This window comes from Thermobia domestica, chromosome 15, assembly GCF_964235325.1.
Source record: "Thermobia domestica chromosome 15, izTheDome1.hap1.1, whole genome shotgun sequence".
Lineage (NCBI taxonomy): Eukaryota > Metazoa > Arthropoda > Insecta > Zygentoma > Lepismatidae > Thermobia > Thermobia domestica.
In genome coordinates this window covers 150,763,377-150,781,374 of record NC_137468.1, presented here as the reverse complement: position 1 = coordinate 150,781,374, position 17,998 = coordinate 150,763,377, and the positions used below count along the sequence as shown (strand labels likewise).

General features: G+C 36.0%; 1 protein-coding gene across 11 annotated transcripts in view; it reads right to left on the bottom strand.

Annotated features, from left to right (window-relative positions):
* Positions 1-17,998, bottom strand: part of LOC145671293 (uncharacterized) — a 71,420-nt gene that overhangs the window by 16,564 nt on the left and 36,858 nt on the right. For 10 of the 11 annotated variants that reach the window (XM_081740251.1, XM_081740257.1, XM_081740250.1 and 7 more), the window contains one exon: positions 700-1,680. In XM_081740251.1, the coding sequence (XP_081596377.1) occupies positions 710-1,680 (971 nt within the window). In that variant the 3' untranslated portion in view covers positions 700-709. Of the gene's footprint in view, positions 1-687; positions 1,681-17,998 lie in introns of all 11 variants that reach the window. The other variant, XM_081740254.1, reaches the window with a different exon arrangement.

Genomic DNA, 17,998 nt, shown 5'->3' with positions numbered 1-17,998 from the left:
CAGTCTTTCAAAAAAAATTTTCTGCCCTTTGTTTTTAAGATGTCAGATTGAAATTTTGCACAAGCATTGTGTATATAACGTGTATATAACAACATATTTTTTCAAGAGATTTTCAGATCCCTATGTGAACCCAGGCCCGGGTCAGAGGGGCGCAAAAATTTTGATTTTATTTTTTCCGGAAAAACTCCCAGTTTTCCCCGATTTTCCCGTTCCTGGTATATAATACGGACAAGCGGGTGGTATCTTTGAAAAGGAGGCTCTATTCTAAAAATAAATAAATAAATAAAACGAGGTATGAACCATGATCCTACGTTAAATAATAAGGAAGCAGTAGTTGTTTGATTGAAAGTCTAAAATTTACCTCAAAAAGTGGGTATCCCAAAAGGGTTACATTACATTAAACTTGGAGATGTCAAGGATTACATGTACAAAATTCAAATTCCTAACTGTAAGACACTTAAAGTGAGGATGAGTGAAGATACTAACTGGGTTTATACCGACATATTGATCTGAATATCGCCTCAAATACTACCGACCGCAAAAGAGCCGCAAATAAAATTGATGAAAAAAAAAAAAAAAAAAAAGTTGTAAAACAACTGAAGAAAAGAATTCTCTCAATTCTGATTCATATGAAATATAACAACATTTTCTTATGATAACAGGCATTTTAAAACATTCAATACTTACGGTTTTCCGTACCTGTTAGATTTTAAGACATCTCCTTCAACTTGGTAGTTCTTCTTCTTTTGTTGCATTTCTTTCTCTTCTTTCTTTCATTTTCATAAATTAACGATGTCTCATCTTCTTGGTTCTTATTTAATGCTAAAATATGTAAAAGATCTTCGCAATGTTTGCGCTTAACTTCCATTGATTTCAATAACTTTATCCCGACTTGATTTAGTTTCTCATAAACGCTTTGCGAGTATGATATTATTTCATCCAGAGTTGGCGAAGTATCACCAGAAGTGTTCATTCTCATGGCTGGAGAGATAGCAACGTCTCTGAAAATTGAATATTTTCCGGTTGACTTATCTACTGTGGAAGGGTTTAATTGATTTTGACTTCCTATAGGATTTTTTAACTTTTCTATAAGTTCAGCATAATTAGCATTCCTTTTATTAGGAACAGACAGTGTAGAAGTTGATATCTTTAATGACAAAGGATTTAGTGTATCTAGAATTACTTCACTTGTATTTTCTCTACGTCTGACATGAGTCATATCATAAGAGGCCGGTACGATTTCACCAGTACGATTAAGCATTGGAGATTCAGCAACTGATTTCACTAATGACGGTTTAAGAGTATCCCGGATTACTGAATGATTCTTTGTAAGTTCACCACACACAACTTTATCAACTTCTTTATAGTACTTTGGAGGGCTCGCGAATACTCCTATTTCGCAGAGATCTTTAAATTTCCTGTAGTTATCCGTAAGCTCCTTCCATCTTTGGTAGCATTTCGAAGCTGCCTGTTTCCACGGCAAAGCAGCACCTCTCCTAGCCATTTCTTCAGCAACCATTTCCCACGTCTCTAGTTTCGTTTTTTGACTATCCACTAAGACTTCAAATCGTTTCTCTTTTATGATACTTATTAATACTTGCGTATGGTCTTGATTTCTAGATACTTTTTGTTTCCAAAATACTTCTAGTGATTTCTTGTATTTTACGGGTGGAACCAAGCCTGTGAAAGAGAAGGAAAATAATTAGCAAGAAATTCACACTTTTAATAATTATATAATAACTATTATAAATCGTCCATCATTCACAATTCTTGGGACTACAACTTTTAATCTCTAAAGTATTTAAATTCTACAAAATATATTGTTTTTTAAGAAGAAGTCACATCCAAACTGTCAAGCCTTGGGAGCGGGAAAATTATCAAAAGACTCATATAAATACTTGGAGAAAACAGGTGGCTCTTAGTATGTTGTACAGTACAAGAGATGCCCGAGTCCTCCGAAATTCTCCCATGTGATCTCCCCCATAGCAATGTGAACATTTATGACTAATCACTGGATTATCATTCCCCGGCATAATAAAATGAAGTGAAATCTTCGAGTTTTAAGTCTCACGGTTATGTCGGTTAGTCTAAAGGAGACGGTGATGAAGAGAAATGAATGAAATGGTGGAATGAGGAAAGTAGAAGGAAACGGGAGAACCTTGAGAGAACCCACGCACGCGGTGTTTGTTCACCACAAAGTTCACTTGGCGCGAGCTGGGATCGAACCAGGGACCCCATGCACCAGAGGTGAACTCTCTACCACTGAGCCACCGCGCCCGGCATAATATTGAGAGATAAAATTATTACATTATAAATGAGATAGAACGTTTTTGTGATTCGCATTACGCTAAGTTCAAATACCATTCATTAAACAATATTGAATTTTAACATGTCAAAATATTAGAAACTACATTATACAGTGGAATTACTTTTGGTGTACTAACAGATCATCACTCGAGCGAAGATATTAGCCGAAGGTAACAGAAAGGTAGCAACTATTTCTATTGTCACCTAACTTAAGAAAGAACGGAGGAATGATGGTTGACAAGGTTTATGATACACTATCTGTAATACCGGGTATATCAAAAGTCTGGGGCCATAGGTTAACTCCATTATTAGTAATGATATGAAAAAATGGAGAGGAAAGTTGTTGAATAGGTAGTTTTTGATCTAAACTGGTGGAATGTTTCCAATCGCGCTAGCCATTTGGGCTCCACATTGGTAGGAATCCTTATGTTACATGAAAACGCAATGTTCCCAGTGAAGTAGGTTGTTCGAACGAAACGAAAGCGCACGCCAAAATGACATGAGGAACGAGCATATTGTTGTGTGAAGAAACTTAAAACACTCCGAATCCGTTTTCCAATAGCTGTATTGTTGATACGGTGAGGACCCAACGGAGCAGCCCGTTGAACTGGTATCGTTACTTTTTCATTTAACATAAGGTGCCTTACCAGTGTGACCATTGTGGGTTTGCATAAGGCAAGTAAGATCGCAAGTAAGAAATTCAACCTCCTGCATCCATCGAGATTATTTATTTGCTCGTCAGTAATAATGGGACAAGATACTGATATTTTGGTTCTGATGGTAGCACTTGCAACGGAGACTCACATGCTTATGCCTGGCTCGAAGCCACCACATAAGATATATAGCAGTACCAAACTTCAGAGAGTATAGGCGATATATTGGAGTGCATTTTATTTCTGTATGTCTTCACTGGGTGGACTTTACACTGCCTACCCTGGTATTTTGCCCTACCTCCATACAATAAAAGGTAGAAAGCTATGTACCGAATACTAGAAGAAAATAAAGGAATGCGTCGAAAAATAGATGTCTTCAACAACCCTCTGCTGATGACATGGCAGCTGCTGGCGAAAAAGTGTTTTTAGCGTTGTATAGATGTAAAGAGAAAGGAAATCTAGATTATCTAAGATCTTACATGTACAAAAAGATCGTATCCAAGCAACGCATTAGTAACACTTTTAACTTAGCAGTACTACCTCTACTAACAGTTCCTGCAAATCAGCATAGACTCTGAGTGTTCTATCAAGTTCTATCAGTGGAGAAATCAAGAGATGACTCCCACTAAATGGGTCTGGAGAATTTGTGGCGGTCGCCTTCTTTCTGTAACAACTATTGAACAACCTACCCCAGAAGATCTGTCAAAGCTTATAGTATGCAATTGCACGACAAACTGCGAAAACAATTGTGGCTCCAAAAGCAGAGGGCTAGATTTACATCTTTTTGTAGAGAGTGTTGTGGAAACGAATGAGGTATTAGCATTGCTTTATTTCAAAATTCAGATGAAGGAAGTGATGATGAATCTGTCACCAAAACCAACTTCTCTGAACAGGAAGTTGACGAAAACTGTGGACCTTCAATTACAAAACGAAAATTGAAAAAGTAAAAGCCTCACGCCTTCTGAGGTGGATTAATTATTGACCTACAATGTACAACCATTCTGTTATGTGTTTTACACAGCTATACAGTCAAGCATGCATAGATAAAGATATAAGATACACTGATTTCTTTAGAACTTTTGTTTAAAGCCAATTTCTCACCGTAAGGCTTCTTATGGTGTAAGATATATTGTCTTCCTATTAATGACTTTAGCGGTTTAGAAGATGCGCAGAAGAATCTAAGAACAATTATAAAAGCTAGCATGGGCGGCTACTTAGTGAAATAGTGGGAATCATGAAACTTGATATGGTGGTATTTCTTATAAACTGGATAAAATGTGGATCTTAAAATACTCCAGTAAATATATTTTCCTTCATTTTTAATAATTCACGGTGTATTATAGAAACATGATGTTTAAAGTGTTATACTTTAAACATCAGTGCCATGATGTTTAAACCTACACTACGCAGTCCTAATACTGTATAGGATATCTCAAAAAGAACGCTGGATTTGTAAAGCCCATTATTTTTAATTATTGTTGTTGGCAACATTGTTTTTGCATGTTTTGTTATCAGTGATCATTGAGGTTATGTTTTGAAACTGTGCTTTTGTTTTCCAGATCAGTGTTTGTGGAGTATCGTCATGGAAAGATACAGTAAGGAACAGTGAGCATTGATCGTTAAAACAAACTACAAGAATCATGAAAGTTTCACGGAAACTGATCGGAAACTACATACTATTCTTGGACACAACAATGCACCAAAATATTCACTGTTCGTAGGTCGATAAAGGGTAATTCACGATAACGACGTTCATCCTCAGCGAGCTACGATTTGGTGTGGGATTTGGAATGGGGACTTAATCAGTTCTTACTTTTTTGAAGATGAACAAGGAAGGACTGTCAAGGTGAATGGAGTTCGTTCTCGTGCGATGCTCACTGCTTTCCTTTGGCCCCATTTGAATCAAATGAACATCGACAATTCATGGTTCCAACAAGACAGTGCAACTTGCCACAATTCAGGAGATACAATCAGTCTGCTGCGTAAAAAGTTCCCGGACAGACTACTCTCGTTACGAGGAGACCAGATTTACCCACCTCGATCTTGTGACTTCCCACCTTGTGACTTTTTCCTATGGGGTACACTAAGTCACGAGTTTACCAGAACAAACCTCGCAATCTATTGAAACTCAAAAAGAAATCCGACATGCCATTGACCAAGTTGATGGGGAAATTTGTGAGCGGGTGATGGCTAAATTCATGGACCGAGCGATCACGTGTAGGGCTAGTAGGAGGTTATATGCCCGATATTGTGCTTAACGTTTAAACCTCAACATCTCCTGAAGAGAATGATGTATTTTGTTTGCTTCTTTCAAATAAATAAATTCGATTTATAGTAGCTTTAAATCTGGCGTTCTTTTTGAGATGTCCTTTTTATTGTGGCAATATATATACACTGTTCTAAAGCTTATGGAATTTCCAACAATTTTTATTTCGAGCACTTTTTTCATACTTCCGATCTTTAAGTTGTACGAGGTAACGGAAAGAATATGTCTTCCAGTTCAAATCAAAATTTTTAATTTTATACTAAAATTATGCAAAAGTAGTTACTCAGAAAAAAAGTAATAAATACTTTTTACATTGTCTATAATATTGAAGGAATAATAAAAAGAATGAGCATTCTACGTTAATTAGTTTAGAAGTTATGCGCCAAAAATTAATCCAAGATAGCGGACTATTTATTCAAAATGTCGGAAAACCTGCAACTGGATTTTCTGGGAGTTTTGCAAGGCAATAACACCGGTATGTAGAATACATTCCAACAGGTCTGATCTTTTTTTCAAATGTTTCCCTCAAACACTAATTCCACTGTGTTTAAAGCGGTAAAATAAATAAATAAAGAAAGAAAGAAAGAAATACTACCAACGACGAAAATTTATCATTTAGTGTGCAGAAATGTTGATTATTACAGTTATAATACTGCATGTCATTTCGTAATATTTGCTTTGCTTCATTCATTTTTTTAAAATCAGAGTTGCCACATTATGAAATGTCAAGTAATTAAACTTGTAAAAATGAAAAAAAAAAAAAAGATAAAATTGTTATGGAGATAACGTTAATAAAGTTTCATAATTTTTTGAATTCCTTATTTACATTATCTCTCTCCTGTTAGGCTGAACTAATGCATTTAACATACTATACTTAAAGTACGAAATCCATATGATTTTAATGAAATTGAAGTTCTATTCGAAAAGTATAATAGAGTATAGTGATGAAGTTGCCCTTTTATTAGAACTAAAAATCTGAGACTATATTTGGTAAAGGATCAATTAGTAAAAAAAAAACTTATGCAACTGAGATTTTTTTTTTTTTATACCTAGAAGGTGTGCTATTGATTCGGAACTTGATAATTCTGATACCGAATAACATTGTTGCACCGAAGTAATAGAATTTAACCTTTGATGAAAGCATGCGAACACTGGTTTTAAAACTGCCTACTCGTGGGATTGATTAACGTTAGGTCGTTTTCTTGTAGTTCTGTTTCCCTTACATTTCCATTCTTTCACATGCTGACGAAGAACCACGGTAGGTTTGAAGCAAATATTTTTAACTGATTTCAAGCTATTACTCATACGTTATGACTGAAGATGATTTAAGTTACCTGAAGACTACATGGGAAAAGTTGATAATCACAAACCAGTACGAACAAGATAACAGTTTACATTGATACATTTCCAACAATTGTATACAACGCACTCATTGATACGAGCTCAAGTACCGAAAAAAGATTCAGTAGCAAAGAGAAGGTTGGTAGCTCCTACCCCCAGAGTAAACTGAGTGAACGAAATGCCTTTTGTGTTATGGTATTAGTAGAATCCTCATCAAATGTGGTTGAGAGGCAATAATGTAGCGATGAATCATGTAGAGGACTTAACGCCATTTCACCAGGAGCAGATTGTCGTGGCGAGCAGAATGGGATAATCAGCAAAGTGGCCACTCCTCTGGGATTTTGTCGGTTAATAGTTGGAAGGCTGTCCCAATAAATTTCGAACAAACAGCAGTGCCTAGATAATATGGGCACCCGCTACGGATGAAAGAAGCGTCTGTTGGCGAGTAACCAGAATGGTAACCACACGACCGAGGCAAACCCTACAACAAATCATAACGAAATCGACGCTGTTGCTTCTGAACCTATCTGCCAACGAACTGTATAATAAACAAGGTTGAGAGCCAAATACCTACATAAACCCAGATTTCTGATACTGTGCCTTACTTGTGCCAGATAATGTCAAAATTGGACAGTGGACACTGGCACCGTGTTGTCTGATTTCACGAATCACATTTTAAAAAATTTCGAGCAGATTATCGCATGCGCGCGTTGCGACCACAACACGAAATAATGGATTCTTTGTGTTAGAAACATGCTATACATGTGCTGGTGCCTTGTAATGATGTGTGGGGTAGTAATACGGTAACTGTCAATAATAAAAGTAATAACAATTTTTTTGAGTGCTTCAGAACGTATAACTTGACCTATGCTGCAACTTGGTTACATCACCACTAATATATGTTATTTACCTTATAACAATAGTAATATGTTACGTACGGGTTGGTATTGTTCAGAAGACAGTGCAGGCTGCTGACTTCAGAATAAAACATCTAATTTACGGGCTAGGAACTTAAAATGTTGGTCGTCTAGATTAAAGGTTCCACCATACAAAAATGCAAGAAGCAGATTCAATCTTATACTTCTGTTAGTTTCTTTCATACATTTACATTAGGTGGACAACACACTTGGTATCATTTTAAATTTTACATGCACACCCTGTTGCTCTCAGTTCAAATTTTGGATAAGTTATGTAGTTTGTTATTATCATTATTATCTTTTACCTTGTGATAGGTCTAAATTTATGCCAGAAATATATCAACTAGTGTATTTGGTGCTGTTATCGATAAGTTATCATCGTAAGATGTCTTAAATGTTGTTTCATCGTTGGCTCTCCAACTCCTAACTCACACAATATTGTAGAAAATATTTGGCATTTACGGGTAATACTTTTATTTAAAAATTCTAACAATAGTTTGTTACATGAACTATGATTTAGTTTTTAGGATTTAGATTTCTGGGCTTTCGGCATCTAAGGCCATTTAGCCCGTCACGTATGAGGGATGACGTCCCTCGGCAAGCACACTAACTGGGGAAAGGAAAGGATGAAAGGGCTCGGGGAGGAAGCGGCCTGAGACCTATATGTTAGGTACTACCCCGGTATTTGCCTGGTGTGAATGAGGAAAACCCAGGAAAACCTCATTCAGGGCGGCTGGCCTGAAAAAGCGTTTTACACTTTTTCGACCGACTTTCCCCACCGGGAATCGAACCCGGAGCCGCTCACGATTTAGTTTCTTTCTTAGGTTAATCTCCATAATTTTAAAAAAGCTGAGTTAAGATATCAGTCACAATAGATGACAGCATAATCAGAAATGTTATAAAATGGTGTTTTTTTTTATCTTGATATGTACAATTCATTACAAATATTACAATTTCTGGCTTGAGTTATTAAAAAAAGATTTAAAAGAATTCTGACAATTTTCTGTGAACAGTTTAGAAATCAGAGTCGACATAATTTTCTATACATTTTGACATAATAGTAAGATTAAAGACGAATTTGAGAGTAAATTTAAGTTTAATGGTGAATAAACATATATTAACACAGGTATAATCTGGTATATTTGATTAAAGTTAACTAACACTTCCTATAATGTGATTCAGAGTTAATGTCCGTAGTGATCTTTAAAATTTTAATACCTTATTGCTGACTTTAATGTTTTGTGAGGGAAAAAAGAGACTAAGTTGAATAAAATGTTTAAAAAAAAGAAAAAAGAAAAAAACGATCCTAAAACTATTACTATCCAGCTGTTGAAGACAACAGGATTGGTTGCCGAAATCATGAGGAATACATAACAATCCGTTACGATTCTCAGGGTATATTGGCGAGTCTCAACTGTTTCGAAAATAATCTGCCTATACCTTACTTTAACAACTGTTTTAATAAAATAAAATAACCAAACAGCCCATAGACAGAAAAAAATAACGTCAATCTTTCTTTCATAGTAATCATGAAGTTTTCTGATGCTTAAAATTCTGAATCTTTCAAAGAATTAATACTCACTAGGATTCCCAGGGCAACTTTAATTGGATATTCCTCGTATGATTTCAACAACCAATCCTGTTGCCTTAGACAGTCAGACACTTAAATGAAGAGCTTCGGCTTCTCAAATATTTTTACATGTTATGTATCTTAGTCGTTTTTTTACAAAAAATACTAACTGTGATAACTGGGTAACCTCTATTCCTGCTGATCTCTAACAAGAAGGCAGACTTTGGTAAATTAACTTCGGGGCCATTTTTTGCGAGGTGGTAGTGCACATTTAAAGAGTTAATATTACAAACTGGGAGACCGCAATGGCCAAAAACAACGCAAAAAAGCAGTCTGAAAGTTTTCTACTCGCCGCACAAATCGTACAACGCGTAAATTTACAAAGTGACGACGTGGCAGAGTGAGGAAAATCTGCGACTCATGTGCAAAGGGTCCCGGGTTCGATTCCCGTTCAATTCAAAGTTTTTTTGTTTATTGCTTCAACCAATAAATTAGCCATTTGTAACTATAAGTAAAACATTAATTCACCGTATGTTTATAATGAATAAAACAATAGAAATTTTCAAATCACTTGTAAAATCTTGCAATATTCCATGTTAACTGGAAACAAAATTTAATCTATTCCGTAAATATACTCATATCACGAGTCATATTACGGTTATGACAGTCGTTGTGTAATAGATGTTCTTGAAGCTTCGAGTCTACATCTATTGACAGTGTGCGAATTACAAAAGAGTTGAGGGAGAAATCCCCTTTGCTAATACTGGATGTTGCCATAACCAAAGGAGATTTCCCCTTCATTCCCCTTGTAATTTGCATACTGTGAACAGATGTAGACACGAAGCGTCAAGAACATTTTTTACACAACGACTGCGGTAACAATAACGTTTACGGAATAAATTAAATTTTGTTCCTAGTTAACATGGAACATTTAAAGATTTTACAAGTGATTTGAAAATTTCTATCGTTTTATTCATTATAAACATATGGTGAATTAATATTTTACTTATGGTTACAAATGGCTACTTTATTGTTTGAAGCAATAAACAAAAAAGTTTGAATCGAACGGGAATCGAATCCGGAACCCTTTGCACATGAGTCGCAGTTTCTCCTCACTCTGCCACGCCGTCACTTGATAAATTTACGCGTCGTACGATATATGCGGCGGCTAGAAAAATTTAAGACGGTTTTTCTCCGTTATTTTTGGCCATTGCGGTCTCCCAGTTTGTATTATTAACTCTTTAAATGTGCACTACCACCTCGCAAAACATGGCCCAGAAGTTCATTTACCAAAGTCTGCCTTGTTCTTGTAAGTTAAATAACGTATAAAAATATTTGCGAAGCTGAAGATTAGTGTCTGCCTGTCGAAAGCAACACCATTGGTTGCCGAACTCTCATGAGGAATAGAATCATCTGGAGGATTCCCAGGCAGTATTCGAAGTGGGAAAAAAGCAGAGGCGGTATGTTTAATTGCGATTTTGACTCGACATACCGGCTATCTAAATGCTGAAATGCAGTAAGGGTATGTTGCCTAAAATATTGCATTTCTATTTACACAATGACTAAAAACCATTGGAGAGTTTATTTGTAGTTACGAGAGGGAGGGATATGGAGAGACTTTGATTCCCCGCCAACAACTTCCTGAAAGAAATAAAAAATATCTCCTTATGTTGTATTATAGAGAATTATACATGAAAATGCTCAATAACTAAATGAGGATATTAACAATTTCCTGCGGAAAAACTCCCGGTACCCCCACTCGACTGTGGGATATTCTAAACCCCGGAAGGTCTGCCCCCCACAGCAGACAACCCTTAAATTCACCCATGCTCAAAACATGAGATTTATATGCATTAATGGAAGAGGACACATACACATAAAGAAGAGAGAAATAATTCAATATGGCACATCAAAATATAAACTAGGTGATTTCTTTGAAGACACCTCATTTTAAAAACATAAGGTAGGAAAAAGATAACAAAAATGCCGGTATTGTCAATTTAAAAATTATTTCTACATAAGAAATAAAATCTTTTTACGTGTAAAGCTATTCATCAATTACTATGTATAAAAATAGATTTATTAAAAGTATTTATCATCTACTTTTCAGTGACGGTATGTTTTAATCACTGAAAAACCAGAGATGGTATGCCTTCATCACTGAAAAACCAGAGGCGGTATAACACCACCGCATACCGTCTCACTTCGACCACTGTTCCCAGGGCATATAAAAGATGAATACTAGTGATATTAGTTAATCTTAACTTTTTTTTTTTTTTTTTTTTTTTTTAAGTTACTAAGGTAAGTCTATTCATTTAAACTTCTCGATAGACAACCATTGCGTAAAGGAGGAACAAGGTGTAGTCAGATTTTTTAGTTAAACGGGCAACTCCCATTAACATGCATGAAGAAATAATGAAAATGTACGGTGCTGAGGACATAAATTGCTACAGCATCGCCAGATAGTGCGAGTTCTTTGAATAGGGAAGAGCAAACTTTACCGATTTGGCTCGTTTCAGTCAACCTGACTGATTCAATATCAACCACTGTCAGAAGGATTCTGCAGGCAGTTCGAAATGATCTATGGATCCATCTGCGTGCACTGGCTCAAAAGTTTAATATTACATACGGTGCAGCGTATGATATTGTAACAACAATTTCGCGAAATAAGTGAACGATGAGTGCCCAAGAGCCTAGAAGAGCAGAAGGACCAGAGAATGTCATTGTTGAATCACTTAATGTCTTAGGCACACGAACGACATAGCTTTCTGGAAGACATACTGTACTGACAGAAATTGAGTTCTAAATCTCTCTCTGTACTCCAGAAACAAAGTAGTCTTAGAGGGTTTGAACACATTCGAACTATCCGTGTTCTAAGATACAAGTCCACTTACTCTGCTGGACGTCTTAGTGCAACGTCTTACTGATAGCGTACTAAAATATTTAATGCATTTTGTTGGGGATGTTTTGTCCACGTGAGACGACTGAATGCAACCACCTATGCTAACAAAGCTGTGTTGTTACCTTCGTGATGCACCAACACGCTCCAACAAACATGGTTCAAATGAAAGACTGATTTACAACAACGAACACTCCCATGCTGCACCGAACGTTCATGTCAAAATTACTGTTTAACTGAGAGGTGCTCCAACATTTCTCACACAGTCAGGATTTGGCTTCTCCAGATTTTCAGATCTTTGGTCTCCTAAGATGATTCATTTCCGAACGATGATATGATTCGAATCAAGAAGTTCGATTTATCGTCCACAGGGAACCATACCGTCTCGATTTGTATGTTGAAAAATTGGAAAGATATACAATTTCATTGTGTAATATATTCTTGTTTGATTACTCATAAAATTTCTTACAGGAAAAAAAAAAAAAAAAGTGTTTAACTTACATATTTGCCCTGGGAATGGTAGCCTCCCCAGCAAGCTTTCCCAGATACCCATTTTAGCCGAGCTGTGTATTGATAACAGCCGCAAGATTGCAAATCCGAAGCAGAGGGAGAGGTCTATGCACATTAACCGCATACTGAGGTCAGGTGATAAGCAGCCCAGAAGATGGCTAGTAAGTAATTACAAAATAATAATAATAATAATAATAATAATAATAATAATAATAATAATAATAATAATAATAATAATAATAATAATAATAATAATAATAATAAAAATAAAATAAAATAAAAAATAAAAAAAAGTGGAAAGATCAGTAACTTGTTGCGTAGAAGTGATCCGTACAGAGAGTTTAGGTTAAGCGAAGACTTATGTGATACTGAATGCCAGAAATACATTCCTGTTAACAAATATCAATTCGAAGAAAGGCACCAATTACAGAAAAGTGATTGAGTTATATCCAACGAATTTTCAAAGTGTACTTACTCTATGAAAAGCGTGCCACCACTACTTGTGGTGTGCAATTATACCACCAATACTATGGACCAGAGTTGGCGTCGATCAATGAAACCTTGACCCATGACCTACTGACCCACCACCCACCGTGACCCACTCTGAACCACCATCCACCAAAACCCATCGTCTTGAACTCTGACCCATGATCAACGCCCTCCTCTCCAGTGACTAAAGAGTTTACACTTGTAATAAAACAAGGCTGTGAAATTATTACTAATCGGAGTTTGAATTTCTACGGTCAATCGCTCAAGTACCGCTCTGTTACGATACCGGCGGATCTGACTTTATGATATAAAATGGTAAAGTATTTATCCTGTGCCACATTACGAAGAATTTCAATTTAATAATCGTATGTAATTATTTCTTTGTTGAATTACAGATACTTTAATGGAAAATAGGATGAAATTTTAAAGTCTCAAATCAAGGTAAAGTAGGCAAACGTAGGCAAAAAAAAAAAAAAAAAAAAAAACTATATTTCGAAAGCCAAGTAGTAAATCCTATTGCTATTATTACAATTACAAATATCAATATCCAAGAGTGCCTGAAGTTATTTTTTCACTTAGATATACTCATTTTAGGTAAGTAAATAGAAACAAATAAAATGGGAAGAAAAATAGAGGTCTTGAAAGTAAAACGTAGACAAATTCACCAGTGTTCAGAAGATGCTGTCTACAATACACTAAGCAGAGTGGGTCGGTGGGTCACGCCCTGTTAACTCACAATCCACTGACCCACTCACAAATCTTGACTCACGACCCACTCCCTTTCTGCTATGGACTATCTCCCGACATCGTAATTTATATCATAAAAAACTCAATTGGAGAACAGGCATAAGAATTCTATCTCATTCTTCCTGCAGGATTTTCTTAGTACAGTGCTCTAGACGTCGTTTTTAACAGTCCAAATTAATGCTGTTAAAATTGTTCGAATAATTCTTCTGTTGTTATTCGAATAATCTAATATTCGTTTTCAATAATCGAATGAATGCTTGAATACTCGAAGAATCCATTATTCGAACATTCGAATAATAAATTATTTCATTTTTAACAACACTAGTTCAAACAAGCAGAAATCCATTGGGTTGGTGTTATGGGTTTTGACAGAAAGTCACGAAAGGGAGTAACACGGATTCTCACTTCCTATTTCATTCATGACGAAGCCTGAGGGGAACTTTCTCTTGGCTATATACTTAATGTGAGTGTATTCTGGTTCCCAAGTTCGATTCCCGGTGGAGCACATATGGTTCAGATCCTACTTGAAGCTGTAGATCCACGTGTCATATAGCCTCGGTGCTGAACGGAACGCTAAACTCCAAATTAACCAACCAAACGAAACACTCGGAAGACGCTTTGTCCATGTAGATCCGTACCTGGTTCTTGTTAGCTCCGCACGGATGAAGGTTGTCTTTTCGGTAGATTACAGTCATGATGAATTCCTGGAAATAGGCTGATCAACCTTCACGTTTTCTTCATATTACATATCCAACTTGTTCTTCTGACTGTATCTGGCGCCAACCATGATTCCCTGCGGATAATTTTCTTGGCACTGGCAGTAAAACTCGGTAGTCTCTTGTCAGTAATATGAAGGTATCTAATTGCCTGAATGTTAAAACTACAAGTGACAGAAATGTAGGCTTCATGCAGTATGACAACCGTTTTCAATTTTGACTCCACTACGTATCTTTTGTACAGTTTGTAGTAGTTTGTCTTACATTCAGCAATGCAGAAAGGAGGAGGTAGTGAACCAGGCTCTTACAAACACATCGCAAGTTAAGACGCTGACGAATGACGCGGTTAACAGTGGATTGCGGCAGATTTAATTTCTGGGCATGTCATGTTCGAGTGATTGATTTTTCTGATCTCAAAGTCGATGAAATTCACGAGGCACCTCAAGTGACTTCCTGCGGTAACCTCGAATGAGCCCCTTTTGTTGGCGAATGTTTCTGCATGGGCTCCATTTGCCCATGCCATGCCCGTATCCGTGCGTTTGCCTGGCCACGATATCTTTCTCTGTGCTCACTCCGACGGCTAAACAATTTTCCCGAAACAATTTCACTATTTGGTTGTACGAAAAATGACATGGCGTGGAAAAGATCCATTATGTATCCTTCCCAAAAACAATTGGTTCACTTTTGGCGGAATGTCAAACAAGAAAACATGACACTCTGGCACTTGCAAGCAGAAACAACACACTGACGATGTCAGTTTTATGGTTCTGGTGCAACTGCACATCAAGTGACATCAACGTTGCCAAATCGATCTGATATAAGGGCAGTGAATGCAATACTCAGAACTCTATATACACGAATGAAAATTTAACAATTTCTGCGAGTTATCTTTTATTTTTATCTTATAATTTTTTCATATACGAGAAAAACAAAGGTATAGATTTATCATACCAAAATATATAAATTAATAAACTCTGTGTTACACGACCGATGATACATAATGAAAGCATTTTGTTCAATTGTAGCTACGGCTGTATTTGTACATTACGAAGTTGAGGATATTTCACTTCGCTTTATCTGATCCTCTTCCGCTTGTGACACAGCTTCAAAAAGTTTTCGTTTAATTGTTATTTGCAAAGTGGGCGGCATCGTCTTTGTTGTTTGACACATTGAAGTAAAAAAGTAAAACAATGGATCGTTGTTAGAAGATAAATATGCGTGCATGTATTTCCTGAGCATATCTCGCTTTGCGGAGCATCTTTTCAAACATTCCACCGGTTCACTTGCTTTGTTTACTATATTTGATTTCTTTTTTCTAGAACTATTCACACTGTTTGTCCTCATTTTTTGTTTTACGCTTCCTTTGACATTTTCGAATTGTTCGCTATTATTTTCGTCAATGACACTATTATCTTTCATCCCCCTTGTAACTTCTATCTGTTTTTTATTTGATGTTCCAAATTCACGTAAATTTGTTGTCCTCGACCTGTTAGCCATTGTGGGCAACAAAGAGTCCGATTGTTTCTGAGTATTCCATTGTTTAGTATTTTCCAAAGATGATCCACTGTGTTTCCTTTTTACTCTTCTTAGAACATCCCTATGACAGGCTCCCAGCTTCCGCCATTGTTCTCTGGCTGCCTCACCTGTATAATACAAACAAAACATTTTGTGTAGCTTTATTTGGTATAGAAAAGTACTTTCGAATCACTATATTCTAAAAATATCAACAATAGAAGCGAACGTACGCGAGGTTCTATAATTCAACTCAACTGGCATTTGTAGATGTCTGCCTATTCCACGATAAAGTTTAACGATTTTTAGGAAATCTCTGCATGCCTTATCTTCAACTTCAAGAAGTAAGTTTATTGTTTGGGATTAAAATGTGTACGTAAAATAAGGTGGTAAAAAGAGAGTAATGTCCATCCCATGTTACAAGACTGCACATATACGATTCATAATGTGGTAACAATTTTCCAATATAACTTAATTAAAAATTATTCGATTTTGATACAATATAGTACGTATATACTTTGGGACTTCCCGATTATCTACATCACTTGAAATCGGTCACGGATCACTTGGTAAAAAGGGTAAATTTCCATCAACTTCGAAGAGTTTCAAATTTTCATATATAAATAATATATGACAATAGTTTTCCCTGATCACTTTCAAAACAGAAAAAAAAATACTTCTTATTTAAAAGGGCGTATATACAGGGTGAGGCAATCAAACCACCTACTCTAAGATGCGCATACGCTGGAGACGTGTGTAGTGGGGTGAATAGGCTGTGATCTTGACGTTCTACACACCAGGAAGTTTAGTAGCAATACAGCATGGGACAAATGTAAAGTGCAGTTTCGCATCTAAAGAGTTCCAAATGACAGTCTATGAGACTCTCCCAGCAAAAATACAAGACCTGAAGGTTCGGATTCAAGAAGAAATTAGTGGAACAACATCCGTGTGTCAGAATTTTCTTAAGAGATTCACAGAATGTGTTGAAAATGATAGTCGCCACCTCCCTGGAATTATATTCAAAAAGTGAATTGTTTTCTGGCTAGAGTAATATCCAAGAAGTGAACTGAAAAGTATTTTATTTTATTTTATTTATTTATTTATTTATTTATTTTTATTTATTTATTTATTTATTTTTTTGTCTTGTAGATTAATTTTTACCTGTACTCTAACCATTTGCTGCAATTCAGTTTGTTTTTATAATAATTTAAAAAAAAAAAAAAAAAAAAAAAAGAATTTGATTACTCAACACTATATAAATATATATATTAAGCTTCTCAATCTACCTAACTGCTTGAAGTTGAAATATGTCAATAGTGGAAGGATGAACCTCAGACTCACACCCAATTAAGAAAATAACATATTCTGATGAGAGATTCCATGATAGGCAAGTACAGTGAGTTCAGCAATGAGGGAGTAAATTTACCTCGCTTTTTTAGATTTAAGTTTCGCGAAAATATCCTACAATTTTTTTTTAGATTTTCAAGAAAAAACATAGTACGAGTATATGTTTTGTTTAAGATTAGATAGAGACTTACTGTTGGGGTCGAAATTAGTTCAAGAAAGGTGGTGAATCAGCCCCATATTATAAACACACGTTAGCCATAACTACTAAAAGTAGAATGATTTTTTCATGGAACGTTACGTATCCTTTCTTTTAGGCTTTCCAATAGAACAAGGTCACGAACGCGTCGACTGGCAAATCGTGAGAGGTAGCTCACAGTGATCTGTGTCAAATGTCTATATCGGTAACCTGTTATTCATTTTATGATCCCTTTAGCGGGCTATTCAATAGATAAGTAGACTACCAGTAATGCTTGAAATGAAAAGTAGCCCCCAAACCCAGAAAGGTTGCCTACTCGTGCTACTGCTTTTGATAAGCATCAGTCAAGGGCAATGTGGTAAATAAACTTTAAGAATGTGTTCCGTAGCAACATTTGTTAAAAGAAAATATTTTCATGGTACGAAATGTTTGTGTTTCCTTGGAAATTTCTGTTGTTTGGGATTGAAATTCGTCAAGAGGATGAAAATCTCCAAATTAAGAAAGGGGAGGGGGTATTTTATCACTTCT